Source organism: Styela clava, chromosome 1, assembly GCF_964204865.1.
Source record: "Styela clava chromosome 1, kaStyClav1.hap1.2, whole genome shotgun sequence".
Classification (NCBI taxonomy): domain Eukaryota; kingdom Metazoa; phylum Chordata; class Ascidiacea; order Stolidobranchia; family Styelidae; genus Styela; species Styela clava.
In genome coordinates this window covers 12080698-12095380 of record NC_135250.1, presented here as the reverse complement: position 1 = coordinate 12095380, position 14683 = coordinate 12080698, and the positions used below count along the sequence as shown (strand labels likewise).

The window sequence follows — 14683 nt, the reverse complement described above, 5'->3', positions numbered from 1 at the left end:
ATGAAATTGTAAACTATCACTTGTCCATAAAGCGTATGCTTCCCTCGCTAATTTGTTAAAACATTCAGAACAGCATTTAATTTTCATGTGTCTGGTATAAAAGTCGGATCTTGTTCGACTAGTTTCTTGTTTCCACAAAGACGCACTGGGTACAGACAAGTTGAATATATTGAAGGGTTGGTTCGTGTCGTTTGTATTACAATAGTCTTCCAACTTTTAATCGACGATTCACTCTCGATTTCGGGTTGTTACCAGAAGGTCAATTTTTTAGTTTTATCAAACCGAATATTTTATTACTGATATAGGTCCAAAAAATCTAGAATTCCACTCTGTCTTCCTTTCAAAAGGATCAGTGTCAAGCACAAATTTTACACAGATTTTTTTATTGAACCTAGGCGAATAGATTCTTTATATGTTAGGCTGTGTATAAAATGAAAATACTACAGATTAACAAACTGTTCTGTATGATTCAAACATTGGCAGCTAGTCATTAAATATTGTAATCAAGATGTTATCAGCAGTTGCTTTTACTAGGTAATGGGTTATTAGCTAGAGTTACAACCGTTGCCACATCGGTTTTTGCTTTCTCACTGGTATTCTTGGTGGAGGCAAGTACATGCCGCGGTGCCGTGACGAAGTGTCAATGATCTCCAAATTTTGTTCTTGAAATTTATTTATTACAGTTGATCTTCGACGACGTGGTTTTGCCCTGAATCCACTGCCGTTACTGCTTAATGTTATTGGTGGTCCTAATGGAGATAGTTTGGGATTCATATTAGAAGGCGGTCGACGCCACGCTTCGTTTTGATCGAGTTCTTTTGAGTAAAGATCGCCTTGCTCTGGCCACAATTTATGAGACTGTAAACACAATGAACAAAAACTGAAAATTGTTTTCTTAATCTACAATTTTTGAGGCAACAATAACAACTGCAACATCGTATAATAAAACATTTGTAAGTTGACGTATGATAAATGGATAAAATATACATCTAAAATCGAAGTTAACAGAAAGAGAGCAAGTTGCTAATAACATTCCACATTGCCTATTTTATAAAGTTTTTGAACGGTGAAACTGTTTGAAAATTTTTGTACTTGCCTGTCTTGTTGGTAAGCGGTTGAGCTTTCTCTTCAGGGCTTCTTCCCCTAAAGTTGGAGATGTTGTTCGTTTGTACATGGCTGGCTTCCCACAATATCTCACTTTTGATTTCCATCTTATAACACGATCAAAATTATCTTCAATTTCTCCCCCAATTTCAAGCAATTCTCTGCTGGAATTTGTGGTCGCATCAAGAACACCGGTGGAATGATGCGCACGCGGTTTGTAAACGTACTTAGAATCACCTTGTCGTAGTCGTGTTCCTCTCTGAAAGTGGTAAGACATATCCGAAGAGTATTTCCAGTTTCTAGGAGAATTTTCATCTTTAGTTTTGCTTTGACCAGGCAAAATGGGGTTTAATTCAAATTTTGGAGAATGATCATCCAGGTCTAAATTGGTGTGAAAGTTCAAATCAATGTCTCGTCTTTTCCTTGTTTGCTTTATTGGAGGCAAAATTGGTCGAACTAACATTGAACTTATAACGTCCTTTGAACGAGGATCTTCGCCTATTCCAAGATAACGTATCATGTATTTCGCCGACAACCTTGACATTGCTGTGTTGTCAAATTTCCCGCCCCGTAATAAATCATCCCTGCAAAGGTAAGACATGAACGCTGAATTTTAATATCAATCCACACTGCAAAAACATACTTTAATGGCGCTTTTATGCCTATATTTGTTTAAACAAGTTTTTTACTATTGTCATTAGATTTTAAAACAATTTATTAGTGATATGTGACATAGCTACGGTCGTTTTCAGCTACACCCGAAATAGCAAAAAGTTTCCGATTTGGTTCGATGTTCCAATTTAAGGCTGAAGTGATATTGCAAATGATATCATTTCTATAAGACATGAGAAAATCGTACCAACAAAAAAATATTTGTTTTCGATATATAAACGTACATGTTGTGCAAGACTTTCATCGAGGGCCGGTTTAAGACGAGACTGATAGGGCTGCAGCTCCAGGACCACCATGGAAAATAGGCCTACTGATGACATCTTTCTAAGAGACAATTATCCATCCCAAACTCATCCATACTATATAACTAAATTGACGATAGATTCATTTCGGTGTTTGATTTAGTAAATGTCCCATCTTTATTAGATCATAATGTCGTTGTTTGTTAGATCATAATGTTCATCTTTTTCGTATAATTACCGGGGACAGATCATTGGACAGATCGGAACTATCATGCATCGTGAAAAGCACCAGAAATCTGCCGATCTTTCCTTGTCCATGGACAGGTAAACAATTCAAATTTAAGGGGGAGTTATGTTTTGCTACTGTGTAAGGAAAATTTATTGTATTCATGCAATGAATTTGATACTCACAGAAATGTCTTGTTGAGAACAACAGCTCCATCTCTAAAATCTGGGTTGTCCAAAAAATCCACGACTGATGCAACGGGTGGTAAAAACGCGTGTTCATTAGGCCTTAAAATGAAAATTACAGACCAATATTAGTGAAACTAAAAAGAATCATGAAGTATTCAGATATCCAAGCGATCACTAGAAGAAGAACGAAACGGCCATCTCAGAAAAGTATCCAGTGATAACGGAAATTGCAGGAGATATAATGGAAAAGTAACCAGAGTTATGGTCCTACCGCCGTTCCACTACAAAATCACATGATATATGAGAAAATGACATAATTGTCATATTATGATATTACTTATATAGGGCAGTCCCAATTATTTTATTCAGTCCAAAGTTATAAATATCACAAGGAGATAGTATCGAATCTGAAGTTACTTCATACCTAAGAGGCTGCGCAATCCATTGTGCATCTGTTCCAATGGCTTTGTCTTTCTGTTCAAGAATATTTTGCGGGATGTTATTTTGACATTGAGTTTCAAAACCCTCGTTACGTAGCTGTTTCATGTGCTCAACCCGAGCATGTTTGCGGGGAGGCATTGAGTCCATACGTGACAGCGTAGGATTTCCCTCTTCGCCACCTAGGGTAGTAACCGACATATTAGCGCTCGGTTGTTCACTCTGTAAAGATGCTCGTTTCGATTTTCCTTTTTCATCTTTTCGTTCGGAACTACTAGGGTTCGAATCTTTTGATTCCTCTGTGGTTTTGGGGAATGATTTACTTATTTCAGGACTAGTATTTTGTTCCTCGTTCTGTGTAGGCGATTGTTGTTTTTCTACAGAGTTTCTCTTCAGTTTGTTGCTTCCCGATATCGGGCTTCGATCTCGGCTTTTGTTATTTTTCTCTTTCTTTGGTTGCCTGGCAAATTGATCATAATCTCCTTGTACGGAAATTTTTGTACTTGGGTTTGCAATGGATTTTATTATGGGGGATGTAGAAGCGGACACATCATTCTGCAGAAAGTTCTTCTGGTCCGATTCATCGGCAGACATATTGTAATATAGAATATTGTCTTGCTTGATTTATTGCATTAAAACATGATATAATTCAGACTAATGCCAACAAATCAATTGAGTTTAAAACGAGATGATGCAGTTCTTGAAACAGCATATAAATGGAGGTAAACATTTTCTACGTGTGTTTACACATGAAATCAGAGCAAGGCTGTTTCGAAACACACACATATATATTATTATGAATGATTTGGTATAAAAATATGTGCTTAGATTCCACTAATTTACGTTAATTCGCCAAACTAATGCTGTAAATTGTGCGTACTTAATGAAGGTTTTTGCTCGACAATGGTTTGTTACTACTAAAATAAGTTTTCCCTGCAGTATTCTGTGGTACCCGTCCTGGGTTGTTGCGCCAAACAGCTAAATCTCAGCGTGTCGTTATAACTAGTCCGTCAAATACTTAGCCGTTTCTCACAATTGTTTTCTTTGCTATGACGTAAATTGTAACTGACTTTGACGATTTAGCATAACAAAGTATAATGAAATCCGTGCTTATTCCCATTTGTGTATTCACCTGATTTCGGTTAACTAAAGTAATTCCCTCGACCGTAACGAAGTACGCTATACGAATGATGTGACTAATCGTAGGGCAAGGCTGACATTTCTAGACAATAGATTCCATCATCAGCAGATTGTTTGGATATATAGGCCAGGGCTACTCAACTATTTTTACCGAAGGTCCGCATACAAAACTTTAAACATATTTGGGTCCGGACTTCCCAGAAATTATATTTCTGCATCCTTAATTCCTCGGCCGACTAATGATATGATTGTTAAGATCGTTTGGTATGGCGTTATTGTCCTTTTTCTATATATTTTTAAATCTATAAAAGTGATTTTATAAAAAGAAATTTCAAAAGTGGGGCTAATGATCCAAAATAAAGAATTATACGTGGTCCGAATGGAATATCCGAAAGGTCCGGATTCGGACCGCGGTCCGCCAGTTGAGTAGCCCTGATATAGGCTACATGGTCATTAGCAACAAGACTTGAAGTTGATTTCGAGGAAGCCTATCAAATTGACTCTCGAAAATGTTCTCACCTAAAATATCGAATTGCAAGGTAAACCGTATGTACTCTTAGCTAATTCTTGCTTCAAAAAACTTAAACTTTGTAGTATGTACATACCATAAGAGGTTACCGACATAAGTTGAAAACGTTTGCATATTTACTCGACTAGGACCACGTATTTTAATCATAGTGTCCCTGACAAGTTGCCCGCTTCTTAATCTCATGATCAACTTCTTATTTTAAACGTCATGTTCCCGGCACCTGCGTTGTATTCATTGACAAACGAAAATTGTTACCCTTCCTCCTCGAAGTACGTACTTTAACTACATAGACTTTAGCCAAGCCTGATCAAATCAAAAGTCGGCAGCCATCGTTCCCGATTTACATTCAGTCTCTTATGATTGATATTAAAATACTTCTACCCACTTGGCGCATTGTCCTCAAAATTTACTCAATCGACTCCTCTTTCAAAGCATATTGATGTATAAACAGTTTAATACTTGACGGGGGAAACAAAGAGTTATATTTTTCTTATCTAGTCTTGTTTACAATGCACCAAGTGGGAGAAGATGGTCGTGCGCAAACAGCGAATAAATAAAACTCACACGCGCATGTCATCAACCTCCAATTGTAAACCTGTCGGCCAGGATACTTCAAAAGTGTCACGTTAGCGAGTGTTAACAGGTATACAGTATAGTTACTTGCAATATAATGTTTAATTGGGCTTTAGGCCATGACACCCACCCAAGCGGCATGATCGGTATAAGAAAATGACATCTGCACTATTATTAGTTCTATGCGGTATTTATTTTATTATTATTTTAGACTGCGTGACTACACCTTGATGAATAACTAAATACACCAAGAGGCACTCGTGTTACGACACTATGTAAGTGCCAAAGTCATCAACTATATTTTCGAGGTTTCGCAAAGAAAGCAACATTCATTCCATTGCCAAGATACTGAACAAATTGTGAGACTATTTTCTTCACTGGTGCACTAGACATTGTTGACACTTGTTAAAAAAAAATAAAAGAAAACGTATACCGGCCGTATGCTTGACTGAATACTAACTTGTACTATTTACAAGACAAGGCAGGAAACTTACTGTCTTTGCTGACAATGGATGAACAGAATACATTGTGGAGTTACGATATTTGTTGTTTTTCTCTGAGTCTTTTGTTATTATTTCGACGCGACCTGATCTGGGACGTCCTACTTCGTCAGATCCGATTACTTGACACGCGATTACATGAATTTTTCTTGTTTTGTCCACCCTGAGATCCTATTCAATGTATACATCTGAAAGTTTTGCGAGGCGGCGTTAATTGAATTTGGACTCTTTTCAAGTTATTAATAAATAGTAAACATAGACAATGCTGAGCGGATTTGATACATTTTGTTAAATGCCTAGAGGTTTCTTTGTTAATGAATAGCGGGTATCGTCCGCTATTTATTTAATCCGTACACACCATTTGACATAAACATAAACTGCCATCTAAACGCTATATTATCATAGTCGTCAAAATATAAAATACGTGGGATCTTTTGTACAAAGCCCCCGACACGCCAAAAAACGCCACGTTTTAAAATAACAAATTTGTATTTATCAAATTAGGGTTTGGGTTAGGAATGGTTTGAAAATTTTAATTTTCAGCGCAATCGGCATTCCCAGCCTGATCACCCTAAAACTAACTGAATAATTACTTTTTTATTTTGTTTTGCGCGGTGGTGGGTGCTTCGTACAAAGACCCAATACATATACCTAAATTTTAAAATTGCCCTTTATTTTGCTTTATTGAGCTTAGCTTTGAACCTGAGAATACTTGTTGTTTCAAGTACTGCCCGCTGCTTGGTTATATTCGCCAAAGTGCTTCTGCCGGTGTAACGGGAAGCAATATCGTCAAGATCAAAGAAAAATCTCAAGATCCTCTCACGCCCAAGAAAGGCACAATGTATCAGAGGTTCCCAATCTGACATTGTATGTTTTATACAAAATTGATTTTCTTTGAAGATATTTAATCGACTGAGATGGCATTTGAATTACGGCACAATCAACAATTACACTGAGAATTGGCACGATTTATATCGGCTTTCTAATAATTAGCTCCAAAAACTTATACTACCACCCACCACGGCATATTTACAATTGTACATATCTACGGTCATATTCTGATTGCAAGTAACGCATTAACTGAGCACCGAGTTTGCCGAAAAGATCGACAAACTAAGAATTGTTCCGAATTGTTATATATATGAAGGTGTGCCCGTGAATAATGAAATAACAAGCAATAGCCTTCTACCGACGTTTTCCATCTTCATGTACTCAATTTTATATCTATCTGTTCATTCTTTACAGAAAAAGGCAATATTTCTTACAGTCTCGAAAATAAAAACAAGCACAACAATTTAGCGAAAAATTTAGTGTCAATTTCGAGTCCATTGAAAGATAACGTAGACGCGGGAAATTTATAAAGCGCTCACGTATTGCCAATTGTTATTGCCGTGATGTACGTCTCTATGGCTCTATCATCAATCTTTTGGCCTTGACTTTTATTGTATCTCAAATACCCATCTGGGAATGTGTTAATATGCTAAATGCTTGTTGCTTGATGAAACTGAGTCTTGTGTACATTAAGCTATGTTATGGGTTTTGTCCGCTTTCCTACTATTTTTTTTATTTAGTCTAGTGTTTGGAGTTGTGCTTTATGATATTTTGTTGAAATGATTATAATATGGGTTTTCAGACTTCTAAGGAACTTATTTTCTGAACACCAGTTGGCACTACAACACTCTTTTCACATGAAATTTAGAAACAGTGTTCCAAACAAAAATACGTATAGGTTACGTAGTGAGAATGTTTATAGTCTAGGCCAGCGGTTTTTGACCTAGAATGTACGAACCCCAAACGAGTGCGTGATGGTGGTTTCGTGGGTCTAAAGAATGGAATATGATCAAGATCATCTACTAAATGTTTATATGGCCATCAGCCATTTTCAGACTAAACATTTCAACATTGTAAATAACAGTCCCGTTCTAACCTAGCACAGACTAAATCTCACTGAGCTTTTTCATTGATGGTTGACAATGCAATACAGCGCTAGGGTTTTCTTGAGCGTTGTGCTGATTTTGGAATCTGAATATTTTTTTCCATATATATTTAATTTGAATGCGATATAATTTTGTTTCCCTTTACTCCATATTACTTCACTCCACTTCAATATTTGCCTTTCCAATTTTCGCAAAATAATCGATAGCCTTTGACTCATATTCGACATTATCACGTCAATAAATTTATCTCTGAGTTCGAATCCGAATTGACATAAAAGTCGGTTCCGAATCTGTTTCGGAATTTTGGTCCGGGCTTCGAAATGACAAATGGATTCACAATCAAGAATTCTGACATTCTTACGTCGTCCTCACAGTTCTATCTGGAGCTTTGTACATTTGGACTGATGATATGTAATATTAAAACAAGAGAGCAACGCTCAAATATATGGACAAGTGGACTAGAGCGAAGCAGGGTTTACCTTTGACGTTACCGGTACCGTACCCTCAAAAAGTTCCGGGTTTTCAGTCGCAAGAATTTTCACAGTCAGCCGTCACGCTTGGCGGATTAAAAACCGTGTTCCCATAATTAAAAATTAATGCAGCGCAATTCTGGATTAAATATTAGATCTCATAAGATTCATAGAAAATTCAGGAATAAATGAAAGTAATAGCCTTCTGGCAAAAAAATCAATCTTCAACCACTGAAAATTCCAAAGCAATTGGTCCAGTATTCGAAGAGAAAAGCGATTTTCCAATGATAATGACGAAAGAAAATAACAATAACAACAAAATTTTGAAACGATCGTTATGGCCACTAAACGTGTCGATTAATATTACTTTAAAATGAACGATATCATACAATTTGCACAAAAACCCAACGATTTTGAAGCCAAGCACAAATTCAGGTAACGCAAACGAAAGTCCCAAATGGACTACTTACTCGCAGATGCAAATACTACTGCGTCGAACCAACGCAAACGTGTTAATGCAATTTTGTAATTATTAGTTTGTAATTAGGCTCATCGGAGGTTGCCAAATGTGAGATTGATAAAAATCTGGTAATTAAGTACAATTTTGATCTCGCATGATTCACGACGGTATAAGCGGTAGTGCAACGAAAGCGCGGATATGGCATCATGCTTTGTATAAGAGGAATACGTTCGAGTCACCATTCGGTGCTAATAACAGCAGGCAGTCCAGTAAGGGAAAGCACCAATATATAACGAAGTCAGCTTTTTGTGAAAGGCCACAACAACCACGTGCAGGCACAAATGTAAGCAGTGAGTATAGTGGACGGAAAAAGCGTAGATAAAGTTGGTGCTCCGTGAAGAAACACAGGCGGGCAAAAAGGAGGTAGTATTTAATATTTTCAAAAATTTTTTTTGCCTTCGCGCTGTCTAAATAAGCTTTATTTTTAGATTTCTTGAAGTTAAATGAGATATCCTAATTGCTCACAGTCGGGCCTTAAGAATAATAGAGCCTGGAGTCTTTAGAAGAGCATTAGTCATCATATATTATCAGGCATCGTCGAAATATGGTTTCAACAGACAATTGTGTTTCCATATATGATTTAGTCTTTTTTTTCTACTTACTTCATCATGACTCAGTTCCAACTTCCGACCTCTGTTTCTCTTAGACTTCGATTATTCCCGGTTGTACCCCAATACATCGCACATTTCCGCAATGAAAAACCGCGAAAGGCATATTTGGACTTTCAGCTCTTGTGGCAACTTTGTAAATAAAATGTGTCACGTCATTGATAACAATTTTGATTACAAGAAATGAATATGTGTTATTTTTCAACTTTTCAGCTGCAGTCCCGAAATTCCAATCCCAATGGAAAGGCTAAATAGGTCGATGTATATACTAGATTGGTGTTGCCATTTTTCCCAAAGCAAACCCCCTATTAATTGTTCCAAAAGTACTGGCTAATTTATCTTTGATTTATGTTGGAGACTGCGATACCTATTTCTAGTGAAAAAATTCCCCTGAATAGGAGAAGGTAGTTTCTGATTTTGCGATCCTTTTATTGTAAGAATTGGAGCTTAAAGGCAACCGAGTGGGACTGCTAAAAACTTTATTGGAGAGACGAGGTCATAAAGTACGGAAGAACAGGGTCCAATTTAATATTTATAGTATTTCATTGAATGAAAGAGTTTGCAGTACGGATACTAACTGAGAGTCAATAATATTTGATATTTTTTTTAAATTGATAAAAAAATTTAACGCAGTCTTTAGCGAACTCAGACAAAGAAATATAATTAGAACATTGTGCCAATACAAAAGTAGCATTTTTTATGTCCATGCAACAAAAATTTCTTTGCAACACGGGAACCTGACCTTCAGCAAGACAGATGTGTAATTTATTGGTAATTGATTATTAAGATTAGTCGATAAATCGATCCGTCAGTTCTTTACAGTGCCGTTACTTATAAACGTAAATCAACATTCATATATATATGCTATTATTACATTACCAAATCCCGACATTAAATATTGAATGAGCTATATATATGAAAAAAGGATAATTTCAAGGTTTCTTTCCTTTATATACACAAAATAATTTATTTGAGATCGCAACTTATTTGGAAGTTATATTAGCGGATAACGTGAGCAAGAAAAATGTACACTGCTTTCAGAATGCAGTTAGTTTGTAAACTCCAATGATAAAATTTTACCTACAAAGCAACAGCTTTTGCGTCCGGAATATATTACTTGGATGACATATATATACCATTTCGTCGTTTGTAACGAGAATCAATGCAAATTATTATCGATTTCTCATATAACGAATCTAAGCGAAGTTTTTAAGGTAAAACTATCAGAAGGCAAGTCAACCTCGGTTATTAATTAATTATTCTACTTCGACAAATTCTCTAGTGCAGACCTACTCAACTGGCGGACCGCGGTCCGAATCCGGACCTTTCGGGTATTCGATTCGGACCGCGCCTTATTCCTTATTTTGGATCATTAGCCCCACTTTTGAAGTTTCCTCTTATAAAATCACTTTTGAAGATTTAAATATATAAGAAAAGAACTATAACGCCATAATAAACAATCTTGAATAGTTAATATTCATTAGTCTGTTGAGGAAGTGTGTTTAGGGATGCCGAAATATAATTTCTGAAAAGACCGGACCCAAATATTTTTGAAGTTTTGTATGCGAATCTTCGGTAAAAATAGTTGAGTATAGCCCTGCTCTAGTGGCTGAATCCTAAAACAATAAAAAAGATAATGGATTGAGCAGGGCATTACCAATGTTTGATAAACCACTTGAACTATGAATAACATTCTTATGTTTTATCAAGGCTAAATGTCATTCACACATTATTGTTTGTTCCGTCTTGAAACAAATCGTGACGAATGCTTGTAGTGGAGGGATTTTATTATTCATCACTAACACAGCTTAATTAATCCCATGGCGAATCACGATCACTGGTCCTGTTATCATTTCGGATCAGGTATGAAAAGGGTTAGCCAATGGAATAGCTTGCGCCTGATTTCATAAGAATGACTTGGGAGCAAGTGGTTACCGAACGATTACAAAAAACAGAAGTCCTACAATTTTCTCACGAACGGTCTTCCACATGAGATTAAAACATGTGTAACGAAGAGGAGCATTGATGACAAAATTGTTTGAGATTTATATCGTTATCATAAATGATAAGTGGTCCCGACGTAGATATTTGTATTTGGGCAGTGTCATACTGTTTTGAATCGATCCATCGCTCAGTTTTAAAATAAGTCTTTCGGTCAAGCAATTATATAGGTGGGTCAAACGAGATATACTAAAAGCTAAAGCAAAATAAGACAAATGAGTGGGAGATAGGAAAACGAGTTAAAGCTGACAACAGTGTTGCTTTGTCCAGTGCCATTCATGAAAAGTTAACCATATATGTATGGTTAGACGTCCCAATATAGGTGCGACATGCAATTACTGTCAATCTTACAATAATTTCTTCAAATACAATCACTTTCCTGAGCGGTAAAGCCAGGGCTCTGGCAACTGTACTTTTTTTGCGAAATAAAACGTCACTGCGGACAATTCTCAGCAATGATCCGCGTGGTTGCCAAAGCGTCGAGTGTTGGTGTGATTTTACGGTCACGTGTGGTGGCGCCCTCGCGCTTGCATTGCCTGGTTGGTTTCTGTGCCATATAGTACAAGTGCTATTGACTCCATCGAAGTTTTGTCGAAGATTGGAACCGAAGAAGTACTTCACCGTTCTTTACGCCTGAAGAGTATATTATTGAATTGCCGCATTGGTTTTCTAATCAAAGCAACCCGTCGTTAAATGAGTAATTTCCAAATAATGAAATTTATATATAAAACTGTAAAATTAGCCTCAAATGATCCAAAGACGAATCATAGAATTCCAAAAGGGTTAGATATTGAATCTATTCATCGATGCAGAAATGAGGTTGTGTTTATTACAAATAACGCCAAACTTTCACACAATTGTGCCAATGAAAAAAATGAAAAAAAAATTTAATTACATAAGTTGCATAAAAATTAAATTTTTTAATATTTGAAATTAAAAATTTCTCATAGATTTGGTCCGGCAACTGGTGTCAGTGTCTTGGGGATGAAACAATCCTTTGTCACTGCGGCATTACTTGAATATAAAATGTGACCCTGAATAATAAATGAACAGTGCACGTTATTTTGATACCTTTCAGTATATAAATTTTGGGCTAAATCGAGGTCTTGTTTGTTTTATGTTCGGATCGGTCAAGTCGCATTTCATTCTGAGTAGATCGAATTCATGATTAGACCAACTCGATAACCGATATACTGTTACATCTATCAAATTTATAAAAACTTGACTTTTTCCGTAAACTAGATCTTGTGTGACATGCACGACCGCTATATACCATATAAACAGTTGATCTCCTCAGCTTGTAGATTTGCCATTCCTTTTCAAAACTATATTTGAATTCGAAGAACAATCCATGTTACTTAGAGAACAAATACCGTGTCCTCGCTAAACAAACAGAAATTATAATTATTCGAGTTTTCACCACCAGATGAACTGTGTACACAGTACTACTTCTAAGCGTTTTGAAGAACTATCTATTTTTTGTAATTTTACTGATTTTATAACAGTACAGAAAATTGGAATTTTTCGAACAACTTCTGTTAGCGCGTTTGCGCAGGTTGCTTTGTCACATTCATTATAGGCGTGGTGAAAACCAATTTGTTTGGCTTACGAAATCCAATAACACAGGCGGGTCTTTTGTTGTCAACACAATTTTTAATATGCGATATTAAATGAAAAACTTGATTTAGTATGGCAGTGACGAATAACGCAGTAGGAAGTTTGCTTAGGTATGAGAAGTTATGTTCTACAATTCTAGGTAGCTAACACTAGTAAAATACAGAAAGTTTGAGTTGATGAAAAAACAAAATATTTTTTGGAAGAAAGAAAGGATACGGAAAAATCGTAAATCAGAGAGCAATCTTGTGATTACGTGAATCTGCCACGATGCGACTGGAAGAGGCGCGTTTTCCCACCCTGCGATATGTTACCATTCTTCACAGAATTCTAGCAATTCTTACAAACTAACGTTTAGTCAGATTTTGAAACGACAAGCTTGTTGTTTGAACTGTCTTTGTTTTGAAGTAAAAATGATTTCGTTCAAAAATATATTACTGCATGTAAAAAAAGGGGGAAACAAATTTGGTCAGCAGAACGAAATTTTTTACTTTCTAAACTTTTGACAACCTATATTCTAGACATTTTATATTTGAGTGGAAATTGTATCGAACTGCTATTTTCGAGTTTGCAAACAAATTTAGGACCTCTTGATGTATGCGCACCAAGATGGCGCACAACCTGAACTCAGGTTGTGTACCGGGTCAGGGTTCAGGTTATGCGACATCTTGGTGTGCATACTTCAGGAGTAACCAAATTTATTTATTTATATATTTCAAGACTGATAATATCACATACTGGTTGAAATTTTCAGTTTTACTTTGTCAAAAAATTATCGATTTGGGCATCTTTTTAAATGAACCTTTCGTTGAATATTTCCTTCTAGTAAGCGATGTTGTCGTAAGAAATTGCGACACAAGTCTTGCATTCAACAGACTACATTTCCGTTTCTGTTACAAATTTCTAGAGCAAACAACTTGGGTAAATATTGTAAATTTTGGTTTTACTAGAACTGTTTTCTCGTTTTTATTCCTAATATGTAACTCTGCGCAAAAATTCATGTAATTCAGTCGCCTTTGTCCCTACCCTACTAACTGTAAACGTAGACTCAAAGAGAATACCCAAAAATTATTCTGATTCGTGTAATTGAGGTGCTTAATTGTATTTTAAATGAATTCAAATCAATTTTGCATATTTATAATTTCAGTAATCAGTTGTTTCATATTGTTGCCGTGAATTTTTTATCTCTTATATTTGACAAAGAAACATATAGTTGTGAGAAAGAAAAAGGTCTGTGGTTGACTAGGAAATGGTACTCACTCTTAGAGATGACCAAACCTATGGTCATACCTTAAGGGTCATACATGCGATATTCTCAATAACAATGCCTTAGATGACTTCAAATAATATTTTGTTCTCAATATCAAAACTGTTTGGAATTTAGATATGTCGCCATGTTGGAATTCACTGTAACAACAGCATTTAGAAATGTATCGCATAGTTTATCTGTTCTCTCCGAAAACGGGCGTTGTCGCACGAATCGTCACTGAAAGGATCCAGTGACCACTTAAACTATTCTTCCTATACACACAGTGTATGTAAACAAACTTAAGGGCACTCAGGGCTTACTTTAGGTGATTCGTAACAACAATGACAGGGAGTAAGAAAACAGACATGCTTAACTTTTTGATATGACTCAGTGATTAGGGTTCTGACATTTGTGAAGCCGAAATTTGGATAGCTAAAAGACGAAATAAAGAAAATTTTTAGTGAATATAAGAAAACGAATAGGACAGTTTATGAGCTAGGTTTGATTAAGTCTGACTGCAAAAAAAAATGGGAAGAGGAGTGGTAAATTTTTAATTCCAGTCCAGTATAAGAATTAGATTTGAGTCTACTAGACTTTTGTCAAGTCCTTTATTTTATCAATGACTTTGAGTATCAAAACTTGACTTTCGTTCATGTCTGTAGAAAAGCTATA

The 14683-nt window shown here is 36.1% G+C and overlaps 1 protein-coding gene across 1 annotated transcript; it reads right to left on the bottom strand.

Moving 5' to 3' along the window:
• Nucleotides 1-366: 366 nt before the first annotated feature.
• On the bottom strand, nt 367-3854 carry LOC120348615 (uncharacterized). Its single transcript, XM_078109856.1, has 4 exons — nt 2857-3854; nt 2430-2531; nt 1097-1688; nt 367-858 (listed from the first exon to the last, which is right to left on the bottom strand). Exons 1-4 carry the CDS (start codon nt 3462-3464, stop codon nt 556-558), a joined length of 1605 nt encoding a protein of 534 aa, XP_077965982.1. The 5' UTR covers nt 3465-3854; the 3' UTR covers nt 367-555.
• Between the last annotated feature and the right edge of the window lie 10829 nt (nt 3855-14683).

Excerpts from the sequence above, each read along its gene's own strand:
- LOC120348615 (XM_078109856.1), bottom strand. The coding sequence starts at position 3,464 with ATGTCTGCCGATGAATCGGACCAGAAGAACTTTCTGCAGAATGATGTG. Across the intron at positions 1,689-2,429 it reads GTTCTCAACAAGACATTTCT|GGATGATTTATTACGGGGCG; the intron begins GTGAGTATCAAA and ends TTACCTTTGCAG. Across the intron at positions 859-1,096 it reads ACCGCTTACCAACAAGACAG|TCTCATAAATTGTGGCCAGA; the intron begins GCAAGTACAAAA and ends TTGTGTTTACAG.